This window comes from Triturus cristatus, chromosome 3_1, assembly GCF_964204655.1.
Source record: "Triturus cristatus chromosome 3_1, aTriCri1.1, whole genome shotgun sequence".
Lineage (NCBI taxonomy): Eukaryota > Metazoa > Chordata > Amphibia > Caudata > Salamandridae > Triturus > Triturus cristatus.
Window position 1 is genome coordinate 627,341,116 of NC_140583.1, and position 27,683 is coordinate 627,368,798.

General features: G+C 46.3%; 1 protein-coding gene across 2 annotated transcripts in view; it reads left to right on the plus strand.

Moving 5' to 3' along the window:
• HACD3 (3-hydroxyacyl-CoA dehydratase 3) overlaps positions 1–27,683 on the plus strand; it is a 309,056-nt gene that overhangs the window by 201,392 nt on the left and 79,981 nt on the right. For both annotated transcript variants that reach the window (XM_085644589.1, XM_085644590.1), the window contains exons 4-7: positions 14,727–14,891; positions 17,701–17,752; positions 19,052–19,162; positions 21,010–21,137. In XM_085644589.1, coding sequence (XP_085500715.1) covers positions 14,727–14,891; positions 17,701–17,752; positions 19,052–19,162; positions 21,010–21,137 — 456 coding nt within the window. The remainder of the gene's footprint in view (positions 1–14,726; positions 14,892–17,700; positions 17,753–19,051; positions 19,163–21,009; positions 21,138–27,683) is intronic.

Sequence of the window (27,683 nt, forward strand, 5' to 3'; positions counted from 1 at the left end):
CTCATTAAGTGTTAGACTAACAACGCATTTTAGTGCTGGCATCACTGCACTAAAACGAATTAGTCCTGCTTTATAGCTGTTCTGGGGCTATTGTGAGGTGCTGAATGAGCTGTCTAACACAAGCGGCTAGCGCACCTTCAGCTTGATCTGGCTGCGTTGCTGCTAGCTGGTCGCGGCCCAACTCACTCACTCAGGCTGGGAGTGGAGAGTGCTATAAACCATCACAAGCTGTTAGTTACAATTTGTACCAAGCTTGGTTATTATCGGCAGCAGTGACCATGTGTAACAAACATTGATTGGCCACTGGCGGCTGCGGGCATTGTATTCCCTCATGGTCACGCCTGTCCGGTTGTCACCGTGCACATTACTTACGCTGGTCTGTGCTGTGATTGTTAGTTTGTTTTGGCGGACTGGATCAGGATGTTTTCCCTAACTGCAGCCGACTCCTTCAGCCCATCCGGACATAATCCGCATTCCAGACGGATTTGAACTTCACCATCACCAGTGAAGCCCTCCAGTTATGTGCCTTTGTCCCTGTCTGGAGGAGAGGCGTGACTGCAACCCTAACGTGACCCATGGGAGAACAAGCATTTGCAATGCAATAGGTCTCGCATTTGTGAGAGTTTGAGCTATTGGCATTGTAAATGACAATGTCTTCTATTTATGTGTTTTGAAAATCTGCAAGTGGTGTGTAAACGTACTTTGTGCTTATAGTCGTTGTTTATGATAAACAAGGCTGGCAGCAACTGCTCCCCTTTAACTGCCACCCTTCATTCACGCAAGCATGGATTGTAATTATTTAGGCACCGCTTACAGGTTTTCAAAATACATAATTAAAAGGCATTGTCATTTACAATACCAATAGCTCAAACTCTCCCAAATGCAATGCAAATTGCAAATGCTTGTTTTACAGAGTTACGATGGTACTTTCTAATACTGTTAAACAATAAGCTGCTTTTAAACATCCAGGTTCTAAGAAACAGTTACTATCCAGTAATAAATTACCTGCTCTAGTTTTGGTTATGTCTGCAAAGGTTTTTGAAAACTGGACTGAACCGCCCTTTTCTGAAAACGGATCCAGTTACCCATGTGCACACGATCATGAAGAGGAATTGTTTACATTAGCTTTCTTTTATCCTCATCCTAAATATGTTATGTTTTATCATGTCACATCCAGTCATGCTGTGTTATGTTATGCAAAGCCATCATGCACATAACAATGCCTTTAAAGAAACCGCTTCCAGAGCAGCTGAGCATGTCTCTACCAGAATCACCAAAGCAAAGTGAAATGTGTTGCATGTCCACCCCCAGCCATGTGTGAAACGTATCCAGAGGCACTGCTGTATTGTTAAGAAATCCGCAAGTAATTCATTAGGAGCAGTGACCCCAGAGGCACCATTGTAACAAGCCTCCTTTTTAAGGGCCCAGGCCCTTCCCTGTGCTGCTGTAAGAACCATTTATTTGGGACCAGAGGTCTCGGGCTCCTGTTCCAACAATTTAAATCTCTGCATGAAGCAGGAACTCCGTAATGTGAGACCCCGTCTTCCTAGCGGTGCATCTGTGTCCCTGGTGCACTATTATTCAGGTCCTGAAGTGATGGTGTTAAGCCAACACTGCAAGAGCAGGGAGATGAAACACTGCATCTGCCTGTGTGATGTGACTACAGGCCAGGTAATGCCCCCCTACTCTCAGGAGAGCAGCTGCATTTTTAACGTACTTTGGCAGTGGGAGCCCTGTCTCCGCATCAGAGACAGTTTGGGAAAGGGAGAGCGAGAGAGGAGAAAAGACAGACGGGGAGAGAAAAACAGTCGAGAGGACCGTAAACAAGAGTGAGGGGAAACAGACAAAGAGAAGGAAGGATGACTGAAAAAAACAAGCATTTGTGCACGGCACCGCTTCAAGGACACCACGCTCGGTTTCTTTATGTTCGAGGCATATGAGCTGCAGATCTATACACTGTGCATAGCTCGCCATCTGGTGTTGGGCCCGGTTGTTTGCAGTTTGTTTTTCCTCTTGGAAAGTCTTTGGAAGTCACGAGTTCGGTGACTCCTCCCTTGGTTCGTATTGCGCATGGGCTTCGGCTCCATCCTCAGATTGTTTTTTTCCGCCATCGGGCTCGGATGTAATACTCTGCGCTCCGGTTCCGAACTTTCCAGTTCACCGATCGACGCAAAATCCTCGCTCATCGAGATCCTTCAGATAATAAATCATCTTAATCACCTTCTCTTCGGCACTTCTTCGATTCCGGTCGTCGACGGCGGCCTTCGGGTCTATTCCGGCTCCGGTCTCGGCTGATGGAAAGAACTCCTTTCAAGAAGTGCGCTCGATGTGGGTCCAAGTTTCCCCACACCGATCTCCACGAGGTGTGCAACCTCTGCCTCTCCCCTGAACACGAGGCTCGAGACTGTCCCGCCTGCAAGTCTTTTTGCTCCACAAAGACCATTCGAGATCGACGGGCTAGACGCAACTTGGCGCACTCCTCGACCTCCCTCCAGTCGACATCTTCAGGGACGACGTCGAAGCTCCGGGACAGCAGAACATCGAACAGGAGGACGACTACCTCGTCAGTGCTTCCGAGGCTGACGACTCAGATGTGGAGGACATCACCCCGGCGCAGAGGGTCGTGAGTACAATACCCCCTCCCACACCCACGCCGACACCCAAAAAGGCTTCGGTCACACCTTCGCCTTCGGGCCTAGGCAAGACCAATGACACTGCTTCTCACACCCCTGCTTCCGGCCCGGTAAAGAAGCCTATTAAGCCTTCCGGCAGCTCGGGCTCGAGCCAGCTTACCATCGGTACCGAAAAACACCCTTCGGCACCGAAGAAAAGATCGGCCTCCATCTCCACACCGAACCCAGTACCAAAGCCTTCGGTGTCGAAACCTACCCTGCCGGTGCCAACCAAACATCACAAGGCCCTCGGCTCCGACACTTCCGTGCCAAAGCCTTCTTCAGCGCCGACCAAAAAATCTGAGGTCCCAAAGAAGCACGGCTTGGACAAGCCTAAAAAGCCGTCGGCCCCGAAAACTTCGGCGCCGACCGAACAACCAGTGTCGCAAGAACTTTTTACACCGGATCCTCTCCAAAAGACACTCACCAAGGATTCAAAAACTGGACATTTGACATTGTCTACAAAAAAGAGACACTTGGATAAACCAGCTCCACCTCCAAAGAGGAAAGACACTGCTACCTCCCCTTTCAGAGTGCCTTCCCCTCCTCCTCCTCCACCTCCTCCACCCTCCCCACCTCTACCCTCTCCACCCCCGCCTCATCGTTCCCCAACCTTGTCTCCTGTCCCAGACGACTTAGGAGACCCATTTTATGATCCAGCAAATGTGCCACAGGATTCCACCCCTACTGGATCTCCAGACCCATGGGACGATTATAATAATCCGGACATCCCAGATGTCCCACAGGATGACCTTTACCCATCTAGGCCATCCCCACCTGAAGATTCCTTGGGTTTTCACCACCTATTACAAAGGGCGGCACACTACCACGGGGTGGAGTTTATGCAACTGATAGGGATGATGGCCTCTTGCATCTTCATAGTGCCCCATGCAAGACTCCAGATGCGTCCACTCCAAGAGTGCTTAGCGCGCCAGTGGAACCAGGCCCAGGGACAACTGGCAGATCTGGTGTTGGTAGACGGTCGCACCCATCGCTCTCTGCAGTGGTGGAACACCACAAACCTTTCCAGAGGTCGACCGTTCCTGGACTCGGTCCCACAGATAATCCTCACAACAGACGCATCGCTCTCCGGCTGGGGAGCTCATCTGTTACATCTCACAGCACAGGGCACATGGACGCCACAACAAAAGTTACTCCACATCAACCATCTGGAGTTACTAGCCATCTTCCTCGCCCTGAAATCCTTCCAGGCGCAGATTTCAGGCAAGGCAGTCCTCATTCGCACAGACAACATGACTGCCATGTACTACATTCAAAAGCAGGGGGCACACACTCCCCACAGCTCTCTCAGCTAGCACAGAGCATGTGGAGATGGGCAATTCCACAAAAAATCTTTCTCCTGGCCCAATACGTCCCAGGAGTCCAAAACACCGTGGCAGATCTGCTCAGCAGACAGACGCAGCAGATCCACGAGTGGGAACTTCACCCACAAGTTCTTCACCCGTTCTTTCAGAAGTGGGGGCATCCACACATAGATCTATTCGCCACCCACGAAAACAAAAAATGCCCAAGCTTCGCCGCCAGATATCCACACCCATTGTCCAAAGGCAATGCGATCTGGATGAACTGGTCAAACAAATTTGCATACGCTTTTCCACCTCTCCCACTAATTCCATTAGTGGTGCGAAAGCTAGAACAGCATTCCCTAACACTGATCCTAGTAGCTCCAACATAGACCAGACAACCGTGGTACACCACACTGCTGGAACTCTCAGTAGTACCACACCAAAAGCTACACCTCTCACCATGCCTCCTAACCCAGAACCATGGAGAGATCAGGCACCCGGACCCAGCTCAGCTCAACCTTGCGATCTGGCTCCTGAGGTCCTAGAATTTGGACACCTTAACCTTCCCCCTGATTGCATGAACATTATCAGGGAAGCTAGACGCCCTACTACTAGGGCATGCTATGCGGCAAAGTGGAAAAGATTTATTGTTTACTGCCACAACAACATAATCAATCCTTTAAATGTGTCCATACAGCACATCACATGTTATTTACTCCACCTACAAAGGTGTAACCTAGCATATACTTCCATTAGGTTGCATCTCGCTGCCATTGCTGCTTACTTACAGAACAGGCAGCACCTATCACTCTTCAGAGTGCCTGCCATCAAGGCCTTCATGGAAGGCCTCAAAAGAGTAATTCCACCCAGAGTACCATCCTCACCGGTCTGGAATTTGAATATAGTTCTCACACGGTTAATGGGACCCCCTTTCGAACCACTACATAAATGTGAGCTCCAATTTCTCACATGGAAAACAGCTTTTCTAGTGGCCATCACTTCCCTCAGAAGGGTTAGTGAAATACAAGCACTCACTATACAGGAACCTTTTCTCCAAATGCATCAGAACAAGGTTGTACTCCGCACCAACCCAAAGTTTCTACCCAAAGTCATTTCTCCATTCCATTTAAACCAGTCGGTAGAATTACCAGTCTTTTTCTCACAACCTCAAACTGTTGCGGAAAGAGCGTTACACACACTGGATGTAAAAAGGGCTTTACTTTACTACATCCAACGCACACAACCTTTCAGGAAAACCAAACAGCTATTTGTCTCCTTCTCTCCACCACATAAAGGCAACCCTATTTCTAAATCAGGGATAGCTAGGTGGATTGTAAAATGCATACAGATTTGCTACCACAAAGCAAAATGAACGCTATCGGTTCCCCCTAAAGCCCACTCTACAAGAAAGATAGGGGCTTCTATGGCTTTTCTAGGAAACATACCACTAGATGACATGTGCAAAGCAGCCACATGGTCAACACCGCACACTTTCACAGCACATTACTGTGTAGATGTGCAAACCAAGCAACAAGCTACTGTGGGCCAGGCTGTACTCAAAACACTGTTCCAAACTACTGCAACGGATACCGGTGGTCGCCGCTAGGGTTGGGTACTGCTATATAATCTATGCACAGTGTATAATCTGCAGCTCATATGCCTCGAACGGAATATGCTACTTACCATTATGCATCTGTTCTTGGCATGTAGAGCTGCAGATCTATACACGCCCACCCGCCTCCCCGGCTACCTGTATCCGTTCCAGTCTTATCTTATTTAGATACAACACACATGGGTTTCTTTACTGTTACCACTACGCTCCATCTTTCCCTGCTGGCGAAAAACAATCTGAGGATGGAGCCGAAGCCCATGCGCAATACGAACCAAGGGAGGAGTCTCCGAACTCGTGACTTCCAAAGACTTTCCAAGAGGAAAAACAAACTGCAAACATCCGGGCCCAACACCAGATGGCGAGCTATGCACAGTGTATAGATCTGCAGCTCTACATGCCAAGAACAGATGCATACTGGTAAGTAGCATATTCCTTTTTTACTTTAACACTGAGCACTGTGTCCTTGAAGCGGGCGCCACGCTAGGTTGAAAGTTAAAAAATAAATAAACAGAGCGCGGTGTCCGTGAAGCGGGCGCCGCGCTCACCCAAAAAATTAAAAAACTAAATGAAGCACACTGCACACCTCTATTCTGGATCCGAGGGTGCAGACTCCAGCCACGAGACGGACTCTTCCTGCCTCAGGGCCAATCCAGCGGCATCTAAATGCAGAGCGCGCGCTCACCAATAAGGTTTTTTTTTTTTTTTTTAAACGAACAAAGCATGGTGTCCCTGAACCGGGCGCAGCACTGACCCTTTAGCAAGCAAAACCAAATGCAGAGTCAGAGATGATGGTGAAGGAGCACCTAAATACAATAAATACAAGCTGTCGACATTGCGCAAATGAAACAAAAAGTGCTTATCCAGTAATTGAAGGAGACAGTATAATGCCACAAGTAAACGATCCAGTCCGGATGGGAGGTCCCAAAGGGAGACCGGGCGGTAACAAAAAAGCCACATTTTCTATCAGAAGCCAGCATTTACCATCGATGACGTCAGCCAATGAAACAGATGGGCGGGGATTCAACTCCACTTCTAAAACCTACCCTACTACAATATGCCTCGCAGAGCGAGCAGTACATGCGCGCTGCAACGCTAGGTCTGTGAGACCTAAAATCCAGACTGCAGAAAGGCTGCCTGCCACACGATGGCATCAGCACCATCAAGCCGCCCTGCAAGAACTTCAGATATGAGAGCTGGCCTAGAGGAGGCGAGAGCTGTGGTGTGAGAGACACTGCTCAGCTGCAAGGCCATCCCCGCAGTGTCAGTGTGCAGCGTGGTCCTGCCTGTAGCACGAGAGCAATGGCACTTCTCCCTACCTTAGCCAGTAAGCGCAGTAGCAGCGCAATGCAGAGCTAGTAGGTTAGCACAGAAGAGCAGCAAAGTGGTCAGAGCATTACGTAATGGATCTATTTCTGTTTTTTACCCTGCAAAAATATGTATTTGTAGTTACAGATCTTAAAATTGTTTTCTGTAACATGTTCAGGTCTAACATCTCTCGCTCTTTTCTTGTTTCTAAAAGAGCCACATGCTTTTTGCCAGTAAAACCATTTCCTTGTTTAAAAGTGTGACACCCACTGTTATAGCAGCCTTTTACTCCATTAACAATTTTCATTCTGGGACGGGGCACAACATGCCGTTTAAAAAAAAAAAAAGTAAAACTACCTGTCCCATAATGCTAAGCTCCACTGTCAAAAACAGTCACACAACATAAGAAGCTCATCAAGAAAAGCAGTTTATTTGACGTTTCTTTGAAAACCGACTTATAACATTTTAAAGGAGGCTTTAGATCACACATGACAGGTCCTCAGATAATTAAATTGTAGTTCAACCCTGTATGTGTTCCTTTTTCTCAAAATTAAAGTAAAGTCTGCCTAAGGAATATTTTTTATGCTAGCCACTTGAGTGATGCTTGTGGCGTTTGTACACTCACTGAGCAGTATGCTATCATATGACCTATTTATAAGAAGGTAGAGGATTAGTGTGTGTCTCTCTGTTCCAGCTAAGCTTTTCAGTCGTGCATACTTCGCGATGTGAGCCTTTTAAAGACAGTTTGTAAACCAGCACCACGCAAAAGGGAGTAATGGCAGTTTCTAGACCATTATTTTGGAAAACGGAGTAATTTCTGTAAACGTACTCATTTAACATGGATATTTGGTTCTACTTGTGCGTAGTGCCCCTCAATGTGTAATTCATAATACAGTGAAATGTCACACATAAACACCCTAAAAATATGGAATTGTCAAACATATGCAGACTGAAAACTTGGCAGCTATGCACTGGTATGAGCAGCGCTATAAAACAAATGCAATGTTTGCGAGAGAGGGACTATGGAGAGATGAGTGGCACTGTTAGACAGTGGTTGATAAGGAATCTGTGAAGGAGGTCATAGGGCACCAAAAAAGATTCTTGCACTGGGCCTCACCTGCCGGCCCTATGAGAGTGAGTCAGTAATCTGTCACTGTGCTGTTGGAGATTGATAGTTTTGTCCAATTGGGAAGGTGGTTATGTAAATGGTCTTCGCGACCGTGTGTATGTACTTTGATAGTAGATTGCTTGTTTAATAATACAAGCAGTTGCGGGCCGTGCTGGTATGAGCGGTGGGGGGAGATTTCGACAGCTAACGATGAGGGGAAATTATTATTATTATTTTTTTATTTCCCCTCATGGTTGTCTGTTGAATTCTCAATCAAATCCCTCCCCTCACCTTTTCCTAACCCCGCCCCAACGCTGTTACCTACATGGACCGCGGCGGCATGGAAGTGATAATTTGCGCCATCCAGTATGTATTTTTTTTATATTTAACGGCATGTGTTTGTATATGCACAAAGAACGTTAATAAAGTACTGCCTCTGAAAGACATGTTCGCAGTTTAATATCACGGTTTCAGAATAATTTTACAGTATGATCAGCATATAAGGGCACTAGGTTAGTGTCCTTCCATTTCAGGTGCTTACACCTTTTTGCTGCTCAAATGGATGTAATTTCTGATATTTATGTTTCCCTCATTTTCACTGCTTGATTTTGCTCGCGAGAAAGTGTCACTCATAATTACATTGAAATTATCAAAATGTCAAAAAGCAATCTAAAACCTTAGCAGCTATGTGGATAGTGCTTGCTGTAATGTTGCTGGGTACCCCCAATGATATGCTGGAGGCAGGACTGGTGTATAAGTGCCTTTATTGCAGCATTAGGTATCACACATCCGAGAGAGTGCCGGGCAACAGGCTCCGATCGCTTCTCTCGCGTCGTGCTAACTCGCGCATGCGCAGTAGCGTCCAATATGGGCGCTACGCGCATTTCCGCCGTTACGTAGTGCGCGTCAACTAGACCGCGACACTACACTTGCTTTCAGTTTCTGTTTCATCCCTTCGAGAAAGCATGAATCAGGTTCTGGTTAATGACATTATTAAGGTCCCTCCTCCGATCGCTCGGATTTTTTTTAACTTTACTTCTAGCACTTTTTGCAGGCTGTCTTCCCGCTGCGCATCGTTACTGCCCCGCCCACATGCCGTTTATTTTGCGCAGTTTTATATAGCGGACATTTATCCAGAGAGCAGTGAAACGCTTTCCTTGAGCAACCGATTGTTACACAATTTTTTTTTATTAATTATTGCAGCCTGCGACACTTATTAAAACTGCTTAAAACATACATGAGGGCTTTCTGTATACATAAGTAACTTACAGGTTGTATTATTCATTGCTTATACATTTCTAAAATTAATTCCAGAAATGATGCGTTTCAAAACCTCGTTATTCACAGAAAGTGGACGATTTGAGTAGATCCGTCACAGCAGCCTCCTTCTGTATAGCGAATCTGTATTCATAGTGTACAATACTGACAGCCATTTTATAATGTACTCGATGAAAAATGCAGTCATCTAGTTTGTTTCCGTTACTGATGTGGCAAAAACTATCTTTTGCAAGGTTTTTTTTTTTTAATTATGAAGAGATGTACACTGTACCCGAGATAGCTATGGTTCACGCTCGAGGCTAGGAAATGTATACATCGACGTTTTATTGTTATCCCCCTACAAAAAGGCTGTCGTTTCTGCATTTCAACACTAGTCTTTTCCTGAATGAGTGCGGGAACGCCGACTGTAGGTGCAATCCAGGTATATCAGTGGCCTCGTGAAAGCATTTTAATGAGTTGATGTTCTTAAATCATTTTTGCAGCTTTGACTTTCACCCTTTTTGTAACCAGGTAAAAAAAACACCTGGTAGAACAGATGAGGGTTTTTACAGATTCAGTCCAGATGCAGACAGACTGAGGTTAACTGAGTATGCATAATGCAGCTCACCATCGCCTTCCCTCCTGCTTAGCAAGACTTACCCCCCCTCCCCCAGTGCTTTCAGAGCTACAGCACAGTCCGAGATCTGATGCACTTCATCCTTTGTTAGGCCTTTGATTCAAAGGCAGAAGCGTTCGGTTTCTCCAGTCTGACCAAAACACGTTTGTCTTTTTAGGTCTCGCCTTGCGATACAGCGCATGCGTTGCTCGCCTTGTTAGGTCTCGCCTAGCGATGCAGCGCATGCGCTTTAACCTTGGCAAGATCTATTGTCGTCAGTTTTGCTAGCGAAGGGGTAGAGGAGATGGGCACGTGCCCGGACAGGCGATGGCCACGCGTACGGCTCAGCTCCCTCAACGCGCGCATGGCGTGCTTTCGCTTTCCTCTGGACACAGACATGGCCTCCGAGACTGAGCGTCTTCACTGTGTGAATGAAAACAAACTTGTGCCTTCTATTGTACTCTTCTTCAGACCTATTGTCCTCACCGTGTGAATGAAAACGGACTTGTGCATACTCATGCACACAATGGTGTCTACATTCACAAAGTAATGCATGAGTAAGTGGCGTAGAAGTGAGGGGGTACTACCTCACCTGCTCGTGTTAGTTGGCCTCAAATCACACTGCATTCTGGAACACTCCGCTAAACCTCTCCCTTCTCTGTTGCTAAATCCCGGGGAACCCCGGCGCCTGCAGACTGACAATCACAGAGTATATGTGTTATCCATTTGGGTGTAACATGGCTAACTGAAGAAAACCAGATTTTAATTATATGTGCCTTGGATATCCCTCGGTTTGTGAATCCGCGATAAAATATATTAACATAACTTACGATTTCCTGCAAGATTAAACCCCTTGAAGTCAATTCAGCAATGCCTGAGGTAGATCGAGCGAGGAAGTGAGGCGATGCATCCTTTAAACCTGACATACGACCAGGGCTTTAAGTGGGATGAAAAAACTGGGGGGTGTCTCAAATGGGTGTGGTTAATGTAATTAAGGGCGTGGCTTAAAACACGTAAGCTAAAAATCTGTGTTTAGCACAGTGTGCCGCCCGACTTGTATTTTGCTGTTCCTGTCATTGCGTCCACATATATGATACAGCAAGTCACATCATACCTACAAGTCAGGACTATTGGCTTTGTCAATGGTTGCTAGTTGCATATTATAAATAAGTTGCAACTATGGCCGGTATATAATATTGAAAAAACTTCCACTTGAAGCCCTGGTGACAGCACAACAATGTTGCTGCTCCTGAGTTTCACAAAGAGAAGGGAAGTCCAGAGAGAAAATACCTCTTTAAAGGATTTCCCTTCCTCTAGAACGCTCATCACGCGCACATCGATGTACCTGCTGTCACTGCAGTCCAGAAAAAAAAACGGACGCCAGTGCCAGGGCATAAAACAGAGCCCGATAGAGATCCGTTTCGAGGCCCCCTTAAAAAAAACTGCCGGTACTCAGACCCAGTGAGACCCGGCCCACTTAAAGCCCTGCATACAGCGTTGTAAATCAGGCTACTCTCGCAGAAATACTAAATCCACCCAGGTTTAAAGCATTCTACAACAATAGTACTAGCTGATGTAACATGTTTTCTTAAACCTTAATTTATAATCACAGATAGGAAGGGACAATAAATAAAGATAGCATTTCATCCTGAAACATGTGTGTAGGATATATTTTTCTTTCAGCCTGGGGGTAATCCTCATATCAGTCCGCCGGCACTTTATAATGTATTGCCAGATTTATTTATTTTTAAACCTTTCATAAAACTCGCATCCCTGCTGCAAACCATAGCGCAATGGCTTCCGAGCAAAGCTTGGGGACATGCCACATAACTCAGGTATGAAACTACAGCATAATAATTGTATCGACGGAGACAACAAACGCATTGAGCGGAAACATGCGAGCATGAAGAAAAGCTGCCTCTACTATAGTGAGACCAATAGATGGCAGGCAAGAGCTTTGTTGACAGACAACGTTCCTACGATATTTAATAGTGATGCCCTACAGATATGAACAACAAGCATTTGCAATGCAATAGGTCTCGCATTTACGCGAGTTTAAGCTATTGGCATTGTAAATGACAAATAGCTTAAACTCGCGTAAATGCGAGACCTATTGCATTGCAAATTCTTGTTTTATTTTTTTCACTCGAATATCGCGCGAACCTGACCCTAAGGTATTGGAGCGCTTTACATGAGCACCAGTCACATTACACATGTTTACATTCATTATATTTTCGGCACGGTTAGATGAAGTGATGTGCCCCAAATCCCAGGATGTTGTGCCAACTCCGGGACTAAAACCGTGTTCCCCATTTGTAAAGTCGGCAACTCTGACTCCTAGGCCACATCCCATCTCATTTACTTATCTTCCCCCTGCACTCCTAGTTTGCTGTCTGCAGCCAGAGCCCACGAAAGGTTTCTGAATTGTACAACTTCTAAAATAGATATATACTGCTTCATCAAACATCCAGTTTTAACCATACACTTCAAAATGGCGCCCTGGTGCCCGGTGACAAGCGAAGCACATAACCACCTCCTCGAGTCTGTGGAGTGCAATGCTGATGCTGCTATATAATACAATACTATAATGGTTGTCTTTAGATAGATTCACAAAGACAAAGTCTCCGTTGTTTCCCCTAATTCGTTCCTACTTTCCAAGGCACTCAGTCCGAAAATGTGGCAAGACTCCTGTGTAAGGCACAAGTATCTTCACCTCTATTTTAACAACAAACACTACTTAAATACCCATGGCTTGTATCAACTGTTCAAATAGATTTATTCAGTTAGCGTAAATGACAAAATGATATGTTATCTAGTGCATTTGTAGGTTTTGGTATACGCTTTTTTCCTTTAAGGTTTGACTAGAGAGTCCCTATAAAAAAAGCAGAAATTAGCAAAAAGACTGAAAACAACTCTTTAACATACCAGCCATAAGGTTGCTGGATGCAAAAATCATAGCTTAGGTGAAAATAACAATTCATCTAAAGACACTGTATCAGCAACTAGTGCAGCACAAAAACAAGGTGACCTCGACTAAATGTCCTTCAGACGTTTAGTTTTTCCCCACATAGGAGTTAATGTCTCAGAGTGTACTTGTAGGACATGTCGAAATGGTGGACATGGTATATGAAACCGAGTCTGCTGTTTCCGTGTGTGAAGGTCTTGAACTTAAACTTATTTATTAGTCTCGGGTAAAGCTCGCAAACGTACAAATTTGACTCTTTGGCTTAACAAGCATTGGCAAAGCCAATAGGTCTAGTCTATGCTAGATCTGTAGGCTTTGTCAAATGTATTTAGTCATATTATACAGCAGTATGGCCTCCCTGCATGCATGCCTGAAAGACCAAAATAAATAAAAGTGCTATGATAGTCTACGCTGGCCCTTTTTTTAAAAAACTTTAAATCCTGCTGCACCAAACATGGCTTAAAAAACATTGAGAGAGCCAATGCTTGGTGTTTAAAAAAAATAAATTCTGTGGCATTTGCTTTCACACTAGCATGCCAAGGCCTAATGGCGTTTTCCATAAGCTTTAACATTGCACACACACTGTAGAGGGGGCCCCTTCCACGGTGGAGAATTGTGAGGGAACACCTGGATCACTGGGCCTGCTGGGGCTTTTTCCATCACTGCGGATCCTTGATACAGTTTCAGTCTAACCAACTGAGTGTGTAAACGTGTTCCATTAAGGTTAATTGAATGCATAGGTTCTGGAATCAGGGGTGCGGTGGGTGCTGCACCACTCCCAAAATAAACATGCTAGAGTTCCTCAGATGAGAAAAATGCCTTTACTTTTGTTTTATTTTGTCACTTTTGCTGTGCTTTTGAAGAGAGCGGTTAAGAGAGAGGTCAATCGTCATGCTATGCCTTCTGAGAAATTGCTGCTTACTCTTTTAGCTTGGGAATTGGTGTTTACGTTTCTTTCTCTGAGCAGAAAGTGAGAGGACTTTGCAAAATGAACAATCTTGCTGGCGTGAAAGGAAAGACTGTAGGATATAGTTTTTTTCTAACACAGAAATACCTTGAATGGACTGCTCACATATTTCAAAATATATTAGCATTTAATACAGCATAAATCAAGCGCCTGTTTTTTTTTTGTAATTCTGAAGAGTGATGGAAACAAAGTTTTTATTAGGATTAAAATCAATCAAGACACTTTAGTTGGGGATGCGCAAATAACAAATATTTGCTGACACCTTATGTCTAGACATTATCTTTTTCACGCTAAATGGTTTGATCAGTGAAATGGATGTCTTTTCAAATGTAGTGGCCATTTCAATGGAGAATGTGTTGTATGTACATGACAGTGCAGTGCCAAACCATGCTGCAATAATATATTTGGTTCAGTGCTCCAAAATACACTACCAGCTGCATACTGCACCTTTACCACTCTACCCAAATGGCGTGGCTCTTTTGCTTCACTTATTCGTTGTCTGATGCCTGGACTTTTTTCAGTATCTATAAGATCAGTACTGTAACATTGATGGCAGCACCTTCACTCTGAAAATTGTTCCAGCACTGCTGATTTTTGTCTTGCGTGGATATTCTCAACATCTGGTATGTGTGCTTGTCCCATGTCTACCTGGCCACCTCGCAGAGTGGTAGGAATCTTCCAAGCTCATGAGTCACAAAAGAACACCAATCTGAAGAAAATGTAACAAGCAGAAGAAATGTATCAACTCTGATTTTGCTTTTGTCAGGGAGTTCAATAGAAGTCAAGCTGGTTTGTTTCCTCTGTGACTTTGTGTGTATCCACAGCTTCTCTTTGACTGTGGGGTGAAATATTTTAATAAAAGGGCTATGTAGCGTGTAGATGCAGATTCAATAACTGATGGTGCGGTCTCGTCATAGCCCGTGCACAGATTGACCCAGCGGCAGGTTACCATCACTGTGAAGAAGGAGGACAGCACCTGGTGGCCCCGACTTACCAAGCAAGAGAAGCGGCCCAATTTCTTGTCGCCAGATTTTGATCGTTGGCTCGAAGAGTCTGATGCAGAGATGGAACTCAAAGCAAAGGTAAGTTCGTATGGGTGTTATAGTTAAAGTGCTCTGACGCGCAATAAGACTACAGAAATGTATACAGAAAGCCTCCTGCAGCAAGGGTAGGTTAGGTTTAAAAACTGGGTACTGGCATATACAAGAACTGCAGTTATTTTGGCAGCGACCGTGAGCATAGAGGAAGGACTTAAATGACATCCCTTAACAACATAGAAAACAGACTGTTTACTGAGGTTCCAAGATCTGTATTTGTATGCTAATAACAAAGGGAAAGCAAATGTAAATCTGCTACTCATACACAGAATGCTTGTGTACCTTAATTTACTTCTTATTGAGTGCTGTTAACCAGTGGTAGATGAAAGACTAGAGTACCTCTCCAAGCCTAGCCTGGCCACCACAGGGCACCAGATCTGCGCACTGGAGCGAGACATGCGCGAGCAAGGGTATGGCAGCACAGCAACTGTGTTCCTATGGGATTTCTGCTTTCTTAGCCCCTGCTGTTCTCTAGAGAGTAAGTAGCAGATGGAAAAGCCCCTTTAACTGTTTGCTTCCTCGACTTTCTCTTAAACACGCGTTCATTCAATTTACGGAAATATGTCACAACGCCAGCCAGGACAGACAGCAGAAAATACGGGCAGTCCCAGCCAGAGACGTTTTAAGGCATGGGCAAAGTGGGCTATGGCCCAGGGCCCCAGCCTATGAGGGGGCCAGCTATCTTCTGCATAGTCTTGCCCTGATGACCTTGAATCATTTTTAAACAGATTTTTTTATATAATTTATTTTTAATGAGTGAGAGTCTATAACGGACATTTTGGAGACAAAATGTGTTTGATTCATGTAACATCCATATAAAAAGTTGCTTTTAGATCAATAAAGGACCTCACATAGGAGAAATGAGAGGGTGTGACATAGTATTTGCAGCAATATTAGTGAGCTGCTGCTGCTGTTACAATATTACAAACACACATCACTCTCCCTGAATATTAGATGTAAACACAATTAGAGTTTGATCAAAGAGGGCATGAAGGAGCTGAAACTTGATCATAAAATCAAAGCTGTTCTGAACAGTGGCCCCCAAAATACATTTGGTTGAGGGCCCCCAAAATCCTTACAACGTCCTTGGTCCCAGCAAGTTCAGGCAGTCGCGTCATTTCAATCAAGGCAAATGCCCTGGGAAGTGATGCTTTCCCCCTGGTGGACGCTGAATCTCTCCAGGTGATTATAAACCACCCGACAAGATACAAACTACCGGGTTCTATACATCAATTGCTTGCAGGGGCCTAGGGATACAGTATGATGAGGTTCTCTGTGAGGGACGTCTGAGTGCAAAAACCCTGACTTAGAGTCTGGCCAATGCAGAAGTGCCGTAATCAGCCTTTGGTGGTTATGTTCATGTGTCAGTGTTTTTCTGACGAGAAATTGCACTTTTCTCATTTTAAGCTATGTTGGACACTTAGTGGAGTTATAGATGTGTAAAGCAGACCTTTTCCACTCTCTCTCTCCTTGTGCTGCAGTTGCCACCCTCTATGTGCCCCATCAGTGTGATATATAGAGCGTTTAGGTGATGCCAGCTTACTGAGATAGTGTGCTGGTGGGTAACTGAGAGAGAGAAAGCAAGAGAGCAGTCATGTATGGCGGACACCACCACCCATCAGATATGTTCTAGCTCATTTTATCCTAGGTATCCAGCATTAAGGAAGGTTGAGTTGAAATGCACACTCGTAACTTGAAATTGTGGTGACACCAAAGGCAGTGCTCCTAGTAACCATGCTGTAGTCACGTTGTTCTAGTTTTAAGCTGTTCTCGGTTTGTGAATTTTGTTATATGTCTGAGGGTGGGAGACCTTCCTGTTGAAGTATGTGTTAGCCTTACTCCATCTCTCGCGTGTGTGTGTGTGTGTCTGGAAGTTTGTACATGCTTGTGGTGGGAGGTGTGTGTGTGCGCGCGCGTGTGTGTGCGCGTGTGCGCGCGTGTGTGTGTGTGTGTGTGTGTGTATGTATGTATGTATGTATAGAGATGGGTACTGCTGACATCTGCATCAGGCTATTGACTTTCTAAGTTCAGTATCTCCATGACCTCTGTTTTCTGGATGTCGCCTTTCAGCGTATTAATCTCGTTTTCTGGCTGTCTGTGAGCAGCTGGTTTTTAAAAGAGTTGCTCTGCACTAATGTCCGACATTTTATTAAATGTAAACTTTATTTGATGGCCCATTCTGCTCTTAGTTATAGATACTGTGCTTTTAAAAGCACTAGAATCTTCATCTATACTTCTTTTTTTTCCTTCAGTTACTTTCAATCCTTACCTCCTATTTTTACTCTTTCTCTAAGATCTTGCTCCTTTTAGGATCTTTCTCTTTTTTAGAAGCAGGACTTGGATTGGATGTATTTTCCCAGCAATGGACTCGTTAAAGGTGCACTATCAGAGAACAGTGATGAGACTAGCTTCAAAATTACCAGTAAACACTCTAGTAAGAACCAAGATTTGTCTCCCACCTGATAAGACAACGTTGCTTCTGTTCCACATGTATATCAAGACCTCCTATTGTAGTGGGTTATGGAGTGAATTCTGCAGGAGATGGTCAGGTTCTGTGGAGAGTACAAGCAGAAGTTCAAAGTGGGTTCCGGCGTCCTACGAATAGTCTCTGTTATTTTATTATTTACTTTAGGAATGCCTTGAAAACAACTTTCTATGATGTTTGCAATACGACGATACAAAAGGTTTTCGAAGTCTTGTGTTTCAGTTAGTCAACATTCTGGAAAGGTCTGCTTTTGATAATAGTACAGCGATGTCTGATTTTGTAAATTGACTGTTCAATATTTCCCTTTAGGAAGAAGAACGGATAAACAAAGTTCACGTAGAGTCCAGACGTCCCAAAGACCGTAAGTGTGGCCTCTGTGGTGACAACTCTTGAAGTGTGCTGGTCGAGGACTTGTGACGGCTCCGAAGACTCAACAGAGGCACTGGACCATTTTCTAGCAGCCCCACGAGGCTTCTTCACATGTCTGTTGCAGACCTCCAAGTTGTGCACAAATTACGCCCATGTGCTTTTTAGGGGCACACTAGTGGATAATGAAGAAGTGCATTGAAGTGCTGTTTCAGCAGATTCAGCAAACTCTCTTCCAAGATCATTTAAATCTGTGCTGAAAGCCAGGCTCATTGCCGCTGCTCCCTAAATTCCAACTTTGTCATGGCTGTGGATGTTTGACCAAATGGCCAGATTATCCGACTGTTTGTGGGTTCATCGGCTGTGTACAGGGAGATCCGCCTTTCGGAGGGAAGCTAGGCCATTGCTAAGAGGGTGAATGCTTACCATTCTGTTTATTGTAAGCTTCGTTATTGTTGTAGGCCTATGTGTGAAATGTAACCATTATTGTAAATGGGGTAACCCAGTAAATTGTGAAAGGACCTGGGTAGACGATTGGTAAAGAAAACAAGTGGTCCTGGACAATCCTATTTAAGCTTTAAATTAGATTAATAATGGTATTTTTAGAAGTTCACACAATTTTAAGGTCGATGATTAAATCATGTTGTTGATACGTACGTAACAGAAAAAGCACATTCCACTATACAGTCTCATGGGTAGAAAGGTATCCTTAGAATCTATTGAATTATGAACATAGTTTAATTGGATGATGAATCATAAGTACATTTTGGAAGACATATACAAACACTAAAAAATTTTTTTTTTGTGTTTGCATATGTCTTCCAAAATGTACTTATGATTCATCATCCAATTAAACCATGTTCATAATTCAATAGATTCTAAGGATACCTTTCTACACATGAGACTGTATAGTGGAATGTGCTTTTTCTGTTTCGTACGTATCAACGACATGATTTAATCATCGACCTTAAAATTGTGTGAACTTCTAAAAATACCATTATTAATTTAATTTAAAGCTTAAATAGGATTGTCCAGGACCACTTGTTTTCTTTACCTATGTGTGAAATGTAGACATACGCTCTAGAAATACGTTTTCCTTCTTATTGTTGTAGTTCTTTGTTAAGCCTAAATATGAGATTAGAGTTAATAGACAAGAAATAATAAAAAAAAGAAAATTAGATGCCACAATTCCCGCTGGTATTAGCTACAGCCCCTTGCTTACTTTCCTGCACCTCTATGCCCTAAAATGGTTGTATCCTCATCTGTAACCTGCATATTTAATTTTTTTTGGCAGCATTTGGACACCTGAAGAAGGGCTACCTCTTCATGTACAATCTGGTCCAGTTTCTAGGCTTTTCTTGGGTCTTTGTGAACATGACCGTCAGACTTTTCATTCTGGGGCAAGGCAAGTAATGGCAAAATTGTTTTGTCTTTTCCTTGTTTACCTGTGGTGTAATTTGCAGCATGTGGTTATGTTTCATATTTCACTATACTAATTCACCACTAATCCTTTATGGGTTCCAGAGTAGCGTGCTACTTACCAAAAAAGCGCTTTAACGCCCCATCAGGGGTACCAAGCACTATATAAATGCAAAGCTTTTTTTCCCTCTTCTGTCCCTCCGCTATCCATCTCAATCCAAATCACTGACTAATATCCACCATTCAATTTACTTTCATATTTCACTATACTAATTCAACACTAATCCTTTATGGGTTCCGGAGTAGCTTACTACTCACCGAAAAAGCACTTTGACGCCCGTCAGGGGTAGTAAGCGCTATAAAAATGCAATTACAATACAATGTGTTTGTGTGTACATGCGCACGCCTGGATGAGTGGGCAGGGCGGACTGTGTGAGTACATAAGGTACGTGTCTGAATAAGTGAACAGAGGATAGTTGTGAGTCTCCGAGTAAGTGTGTTGTTTATGGTTACTTAGTGTGGCCCTCTTCATTAGAGGGCACTGCAGTTTTGCAGTACTTGTCAGCATAAATGCGAGGGTGGATGGACTGCACCTAAGCAGTCCTCTGAGTGCCTGTGGCGCAGTTATACAGAGTAAAGTTGACAAGTGTGCTTCAGAGTGCAGTGACACTGTGTGGGGTGAGTGGAGGCTGTGCAGTTATGAGATGTCATTATCTGAACAAGTGAGCTCTGCAGTTATGCAGTACTCGTTTGAGTGAGTGCATAGCTAGGTTGAGTGATGCTATCCCTCTCTGAGTGACTGTGCATCTTGCAGTTATACAAAACGTGATGTGGGTAAGTGGTTACTTTGTATGTCTCTGGGTGACTGAGTGTGATTTAGTGCAGTTACAAGGTGTCCCGGGGTGAATGGAGGCTGTGCAGTTATTCAGTGTGGTCATTTGGTTGAGTGAGCACAGTATTTATACAATACTTGTGTGCCTCAGGAAGGAACAATGCAATACAATTTTGAGATGTTTGGGGTTAGTCCTCTGAAAACTGCCTATAGCAATCCACTGTCTTTCCACTAGAGTTAATGAGGTTACTGAGGGGCTGAAAGAGATGACCGAATGGGCGCTTGCAGAAGGGAGGCGATTGAAAGAGGTCAGTTTTGATGATAAAGAAGCTGCTGAAACTGCTCACTGGGCAGAAATGACAAATGCCCTCAGTAGAGCGATGGAGTCTTATGATAATAGTGTTGGTGAAGGATCCGAGAGCTTCTAAGGAAAGAAGGGAGTTGTTGCTTTAGTCTGGGACAAGGATTTAAAGCCTAAAGGGAATTCTTAATTTTTGTTGTAAAATGCCTGTGTGCGGAATGATGGGTCATAAAGTTTCTATCTGTAATTAATGAACACTATGTGAGAAATTGACAGAAAATGCTACATATTTTTATTTTGATATTTCTCTCCTTAACTATACTGGGATTTCACTTGCATTTAACATGGACTGTCTGTTCTTTCTGTTTGTTAATGGAATAAAATAAAGATGGGGGAAAAGGCAATACTTGTCTGAGCGATTGGTATGCGGTTGTACCACTTGTTTCTCTTGGTCAGTGGGCAGAGTGCACTTATACAGTGTGCCTCTCTGGGTGGGCGAGGGATTATGTACATTTATAGACTACAGCTGTATTGGGCCGCTCACACAGATATACACACTGTATAGCTGCACTCTAACCACTCACAAAAAGATGTCCACTGTGCACCTTTGGGTGCGTGGGTGGAGTGCACTTATACAGTGTGTTTTTCTTGAAAGTGTATACGTGTACTAATGTTAATTCTATGGTCTTTTTCAATGTAGACTCCTTCTACGACACATTCCATACCATGGCTGACATGTTGTACTTCTGCCAGATGCTGGCTGTGCTCGAGATCATCAATCCTCTGCTGGGACTGGTTAAAACAGGTGTCATTCCAGCAGTTATTCAGGTAACAGGAAACATAACTTGGACTAACAGTGTGATGAGTGGGGCATTGGGCTGATAATTTGAAGTGCTTTTGGCATACAGATTGGTGTTTTAGGATCTTCAGCACAGGGATCCACCTTACATAACATTCTTCATTTGAACACACAAACACTACAGCTTGTAAATAGCCCGTAGGATTTGCTGGTTTTGGTCTCCAGGATTGCTACAGCGCACAGTGATTTCTATATGTAGGTTTCTAGTAGCAGTAGTAGTAATACTTTTTTGTACAGATTTAAACAATCAATAGCAATACATGTGGCAGCAGCAAATTTACAATATGTGAAAATAGTTATAAGTTAAAATAAGCCAGGTTAAAATCAAGTTTAGTTAATCTTTTATAACCAATAAATAATTGCATGTAAAATTAAGCCATTCAATCAAATAGGCCATAAAACCCTTGGAGGATCCTTTAAAACAGTAGGAAGTTGGGGGCGTGGCTACTTCGCGGTCCGTGATGGCCGAGTAGTGAAAGAGCTCCGCTGAATACCTGAATTTCCCTGTAAATCCGACACATTCATCCGATCCCCTTGTGTGGAGAAGGCATCAGAGATTACCAGCTACCCAGCGGATCCGGGACCCGGTGTCTAGGAGGCACGACGCTGCCTGTTTCACCGCAGGGCCTGTCAGGCGTTCAAGGCAGAGACCTGCCGCAGTGAAGGGGGTGGAGCGGCGGCGCGCTGAAGACGGCGTCTGGTTGAGGCACGCCCGCTGCCGGAGGCCTACATTGGAGCGCTGACTCGGCACCATCGGAGCGGCGCCTCGGGAACCCTGCCGTACTGGTACACCAACACAAGCGGCGGAGTGCTGCTATTACCGGGGTAGACGCCGGGGGCCCGCTCCAGGAATTGAGACATTGGCTTGCCAGCAGGGGGGAACCCGGCAGCCCACGGGGGGCTCCTGCGTGATCCTCTCCTGGCAGGGCCTGCGCGCTGCGGTGCCGTGAAGTGCCCTGACCCTGAAGCGCCATCAGTAGTAGCCTCTCCGGAGCCCTCACGGAGGTGAGAGCGACGGCAGCTGAAAAAACGATATCACAGTGAGCCCGGTGCCGCTCTACCAGTCGGGACAGCAGGGCTGACATATTGCTGCAAGGCCACACCCTGTGAAGGCCGGGGGGCCAGCCCTGGGTTTACCTGAGAGGTCCCTCCTGGTGTCAGCATTTGGCAGGGCCGTGTGGACCGTGACTCGCCTGCAGGCCGCTTTGGGGGTTTGACTATGTGGCACTACCCAGGTGGTCCGGAGCGGTGCACTGAGAATGGGGCCTGACCGCTCATAGTGACTTGGAGTGTTGGCAGAGACTGGGCATAATGACAGAGTGGGGGCCACTGTAGCCGCACCTGGCGACTCCCGGACTGGTGTGGTGGGTCCAGTCCGGAATTGAGGACGGCGGCTCTGGTACCCAGATGGCTGGCTGGTGCCTAGCACTCCAATAACCTATGCTAGCTCCCTGACCACGCTGCTGCTCTGCTGGGCTGCTGACTGGGTCCGAAGAACTGTGAGGGGTGGCAGCGGTGGGGGTGGCGAGAGTGGAGCCTGTGGAGGGCACCGCTGGTACCCCAGCGGAGTTGGAGAGAGTGCTTGGGACTTACCTGAAAATAGCTACGTCACGCCCTTTGGCCCTGGGAGCGGTGCCCTGGCCTTGTGGCTCCACTGCCAGAGACAGGTGACTCAGTGTGTGGACAAGCCGGAAAACTCAGCAACTCAGCAGACCCAACTAGACAAATTCACCCTGTCAAAGCTTGCGGTCACTGAATCCCACCGAGAGGCGGTGGGGTGGATGGGCCAGAAACTGAACGCACCGAGCTGACCCTACAGGATGTAATGGAGGCTATCTCGGTAGTCCGTACATTTCTTGAGCAACAAATGGACACAATCTCCACCGACGTAACCTTCATCAAAGCGAACACGTCAAAAATCAGCGAGAAAGTAAAACAAATGGAGCTTGTCACTTCTAGCCTCCAGGGGGATAATATACAACTGCAGCAGGATGTCAAGGATCTCCAGGAGTTTCGAAGGCACGCCGAAGATAAACTCGACGACTACGAAGCCCGCACAAAGAGGAATAACATCTGTATCATTGGGGTTCCTGAGAGGGCGGAGGGGCCGGCGGTGGACCTCTTTGTGGAGGACCTTGTTCTCAATCACCTGCAGCCCAAGGGCCTCCAAGTTTTTTGTTATGGAAAGAGTGCATAGAGTGCCGGGTGGCCGCCTGCGGCTGGGTGCGCCGCCGCGTGCCATCCTGGTCAGGTTGCTTAATTTTAGAGACAGAGACGTCAAACTCCAAACTGCCAGAGTGGCTCCTCTCTGCTTTCAGAATGCAGAGATCTCCCTCTTTCCAGGCTTCACCCTGCGTGTGCAAAAACAAAGGAGGTTATTCCGTGAGGTGACTCTGGAATTACGCGACAGAGGGGTGAAGTATGCCATGCTTTTCCCTGCCAAGTTGAGAGTGGAGGCGGAGGGTAAGGCGTGGTTTTGCGAACGTCCTGAGGAGGAGGCGGAGGACTGGCTGGAGGGCTGGGTAGGTGCGAAGGAACATAATGCCTGCTGAATGATGTCCAGGACTGCGTCTCTTGCCTGCCTGCCAATGGGAGGTGGAAGTCTCCAAATGAGCCGGCCCGATCGAACTGTATGTATAACATGGTTGGGGGGTATGTGGGGAGATGCTCTTTCCCATACAAACTTTTAGCTGAGACACATATTATCCGTGAGTGCATTGTTTGTAGGGTGTTTTTCCACCGGGGGAGCACTAATGACTGATTGTAAGGGGATCCAGGTGGCGGGGCCTTTACCTCCACAGTTTACTTTAAGTTGAATGCTTAGGCGACAGGCACTCTGCATGGGAGGTTCGCTGGGCGGTATGGGGCCCAGAGTGCAGGGGAGCTGGGAGGGGGGGGGGGGGTGTTTGGGTTGGAAGGGGTTGTTGGATTTTTCTGGTTTAGAGATAAAGGCACTGAACCTGAGCGGACAGGGTAGAGGATCACTGACCCACTTGTATGCAACAGCCCACACAATGGGATAAGAGCCTTAGGCTTCTCAGCTGGAATGTCAATGGTCTGGGGGATAAAGTGAAGCGCTGTATTGTCTTACAACACATTAAAAGGCACTCCCCGGACATAGTATTCCTCCAAGAGTCACATCTTGTGGGTAATTCCTGCCAGGCCGTGAACAGGTGGGGGTACAAACTGATGGCACACTCTGGTTTCACTTCGGGTGGTAGGCATCATGCTCAGGAGGTCTTTTCCATTAGCAATACAGCGCACGTGGATGGACGTCCTGGGCAGATATGCAGCGATATCCGGGCGGTGGGAGGGCAAAGCACTCACATTGATGACAATATATGTCCCTCCAGGCCTACAAGGCGTACCTTTAAAGACTTGGGGACAATACTTTTGTCACTTCCAGAAGGTCACCTTATAAAGGGGGGATTTCAATGCAGTTGTGTCAGGGGCGGAAGACCGTTATCCTCCACGCGAAATCGGTCCCTCGAAACGATGGCTCCCAGATTTTATCAGCGCGATCGTCTTGGCGGATGTATGGAGGTAATTTCACCCTACTACACACCAGTACACTTTCCACTCCGGGGCACACAATAGTCTCTCCCACCTAGACTACCTCCTAATGCCGACTTCTCAGATCGGCTGCGTTCGGGAGGTGCGACACTTATCGAGGGGTATATCGGATCACTCCCCCATATGGGCTGAATTGGTCTTGAATGAAAAGCGGGTGGGCAAGGTTGCACCCATTAACTCCTGGTATCTACGCAACCTGATGGTCAGGGGGGGCCATCTTCAGGCCATAGACCGCTTCTATTCCGAAAATATAAGGTTGGTCGCATCTGACCAAACTCTCTGGGAGGCTTTTAAGACTTTGCTAAGAGGACAGGCTCTCTCACTTATAGCAGGCATTCGGAAAGAAAAGGCGAAGGACCTGATCCAAGTAGAAACAGATATCCTCCGACTGGAGGAGGAGTGGGACAGGGAGGTTACAGATGAGACTCAACACGTGCTCCAACTCAAAAGGGAGGAATACAGGTCCATCGCCACAGACCAGGCTAAAACACTAGGGAGGGGAAAGGAGGGCAGGATCTATAATCTGGGTGACAAAGCAGGCAAGCTACTTGCCTGGCTTGATAGGAGAGACCTGGTGAACCGTTTCGTTCCTGAACTTGTAGGTGAACAGGGGGAGGTCATAACTGACCCTCAGGCGATTGCAAAGGAGTCGCCGGCCATTACCACGGAGTATACTGTTCTAGCACAGACTTGCCGGAAGAGGACTCTGCAACAATGCTTGCGGACATACAACTCCCAGCTCTGTCGGTCGATGAGCGTGAATCCCTAGAAAGCCTTCTTAGGAATGATGAGATTGTGCAGGCGATAAGAAACCTGCAATCTGGTAAGGCGTCAGGTCCAAACGGTTTACCGATAGAACTCTACTGACTAAAGCCAGACTCCACCGTCCCCCACCGACGCGCAATGTTCGAGGAAAGCAGGGATAAGGGGAGACATCCATACGATCAGCGATAGGCTACCCTAGTGACCATTTATAAGGAAGGTGAGCCGAGGGACAGGTGCTCCTCATATAGACCCATCTCTCTATTAAACGCAGAACCAAAGATCTTGGCCAACCTGTTGGTGACCCGATTAACCCCAGTTCTCAGTACGCTGGTACACCCTGATCAATCGGGTTTTATGCCCCATCGCAACACAGCCCTGAATTTGAGGCGGCTCCACTGGGTGTTGGGCAGGATCGACACGATCCAGGAATCGGCAGTGGTGGTGTCCCTGGATGCCACAATTGCCTTCGACACCATCGAATGGGCTTATCTCTTTACGGTCCTGAAAAAGCTAGGTTTCGGACTGAAATTCATTGGGTGGGTGCAGCTGTTATATAACGAGCCCCTGGCTCAAGTAATAGTTAATAACAAAAAGTCAGAGGTGTTCGAGCTGGGCCGTGGAACTCTACAGGGTTGCCCTCTGTCCCCACTGCTGTTCACGCTCTCCCTCGAGCCACTTGCAGCGTGGATCCGTCGCGACCCGACAATCCGGGGCCTCAAATGGGCAGACACATGGGAAGATCGTATCTCCCTCTATGCATACGACATCCTGCTATATCTCGTCTCCCCGAGGGTTTCGCTCCTTAACGCCATTAATATATTTACGAATTTCGGAAAGAACTCTGGTTATAGGATTAACTGGGCCAAGTCAGTAATCTATGTTCTCAGCGGTGACCCCCCGGCTCCCCTGGGAAACTACTTGATTCAGGTGGCACAGGACGGCTTCCGTTACCTGGGTGTCTACATCTCAGCAGACCCTAAGATCAGACATGCACGGAATCTGCTGCCCCCTCTCCAGCGACTGAAGCGCGACGTCGCACATTGGAGGATGCTCCCGCTGTTGGGACGGGCAGCACTCTTTAAATGATGGCTTTGCCCCGTTTCTTGTATGCCCTACAGAACCATCCGGATCCAGTCCCCACACGCTATTTTAGGGACATTGAAAGCCTCCAGCGGGAGCTGCTCTGGGAGGGTAGGCCTCGTATAGCCTTCCAGAAGCTGGTGTGCTCCTGGTATGATGGAGGGATTGCTCTCCCCGATATAAAAAAATATTATTTGGCTGGTCACCTGGCTGCCATCAACCACTGCACATATCGGTGCGACTACCCGGGGTATAGGATGGACAAATGGCAGCTTCCCGGGGGTGACTTTAATAGAGCTCTCTACTCCCATACTAAAAAGTTCCTACTCACTGGGCCCACCCACCATGCGGTGCACGTCTGGAAGGTGGTGAACAAAAGGATGGGACCGGAGGCTCACACTGTCAACACCACTGTGGGACGCCGAACAGCTGGGAACTCTGCGAAGCCTCCAAGGGGTTTGGAAATTGGGATCTGATTGGGATCTCAAAGATAGGAGACCTGTGGCAGAAGGGAACGGTGGTGCCCTTTGCCACCCTGAAGGAAGAATACGAATTAGCCGAATCCGAATATTTCTGTTATTTGCAGGTGCAGCATGCACTACTATCGAACCTGCCCAAAGGGAAATCTCCCCCGGAGTCATCGCCACTGGAGGACAGGTTGTCGATGGCTACATGCCCACGAAAGCGATCTCCCCTACATACAAAAAACTAATAAATAACACCCCGATCCACTCATTCAGACCAAGGGCCAGTGGGAGAGAGACTGGTTAGAACTTGACGAGGAGGAATAGCAGGAGGCATTGGCATCCCGAGAGAGGTTGCTATCACTTCAGACTCCGCCTGGTCCAATTGAAAATTCTACATAGGATCTACTTGTCGGGGGCCAGGCTTGTTAGCATGGGAAGAGCTAATGATGGGTTGTGTAGGAGGCAATGTGGCCTAGAGGGTACTTTTATGCACATAATATGGGAATGCGCAATTATCCAACGATACTGGAAGAGGATACATGAATGTATAAATTAGGTGTTTGAGGTGGAACTCCAGCCTGAAGCCAAATGATGTTTGTTAAACGTCTGGGAGCCTACAGATTTGAACAC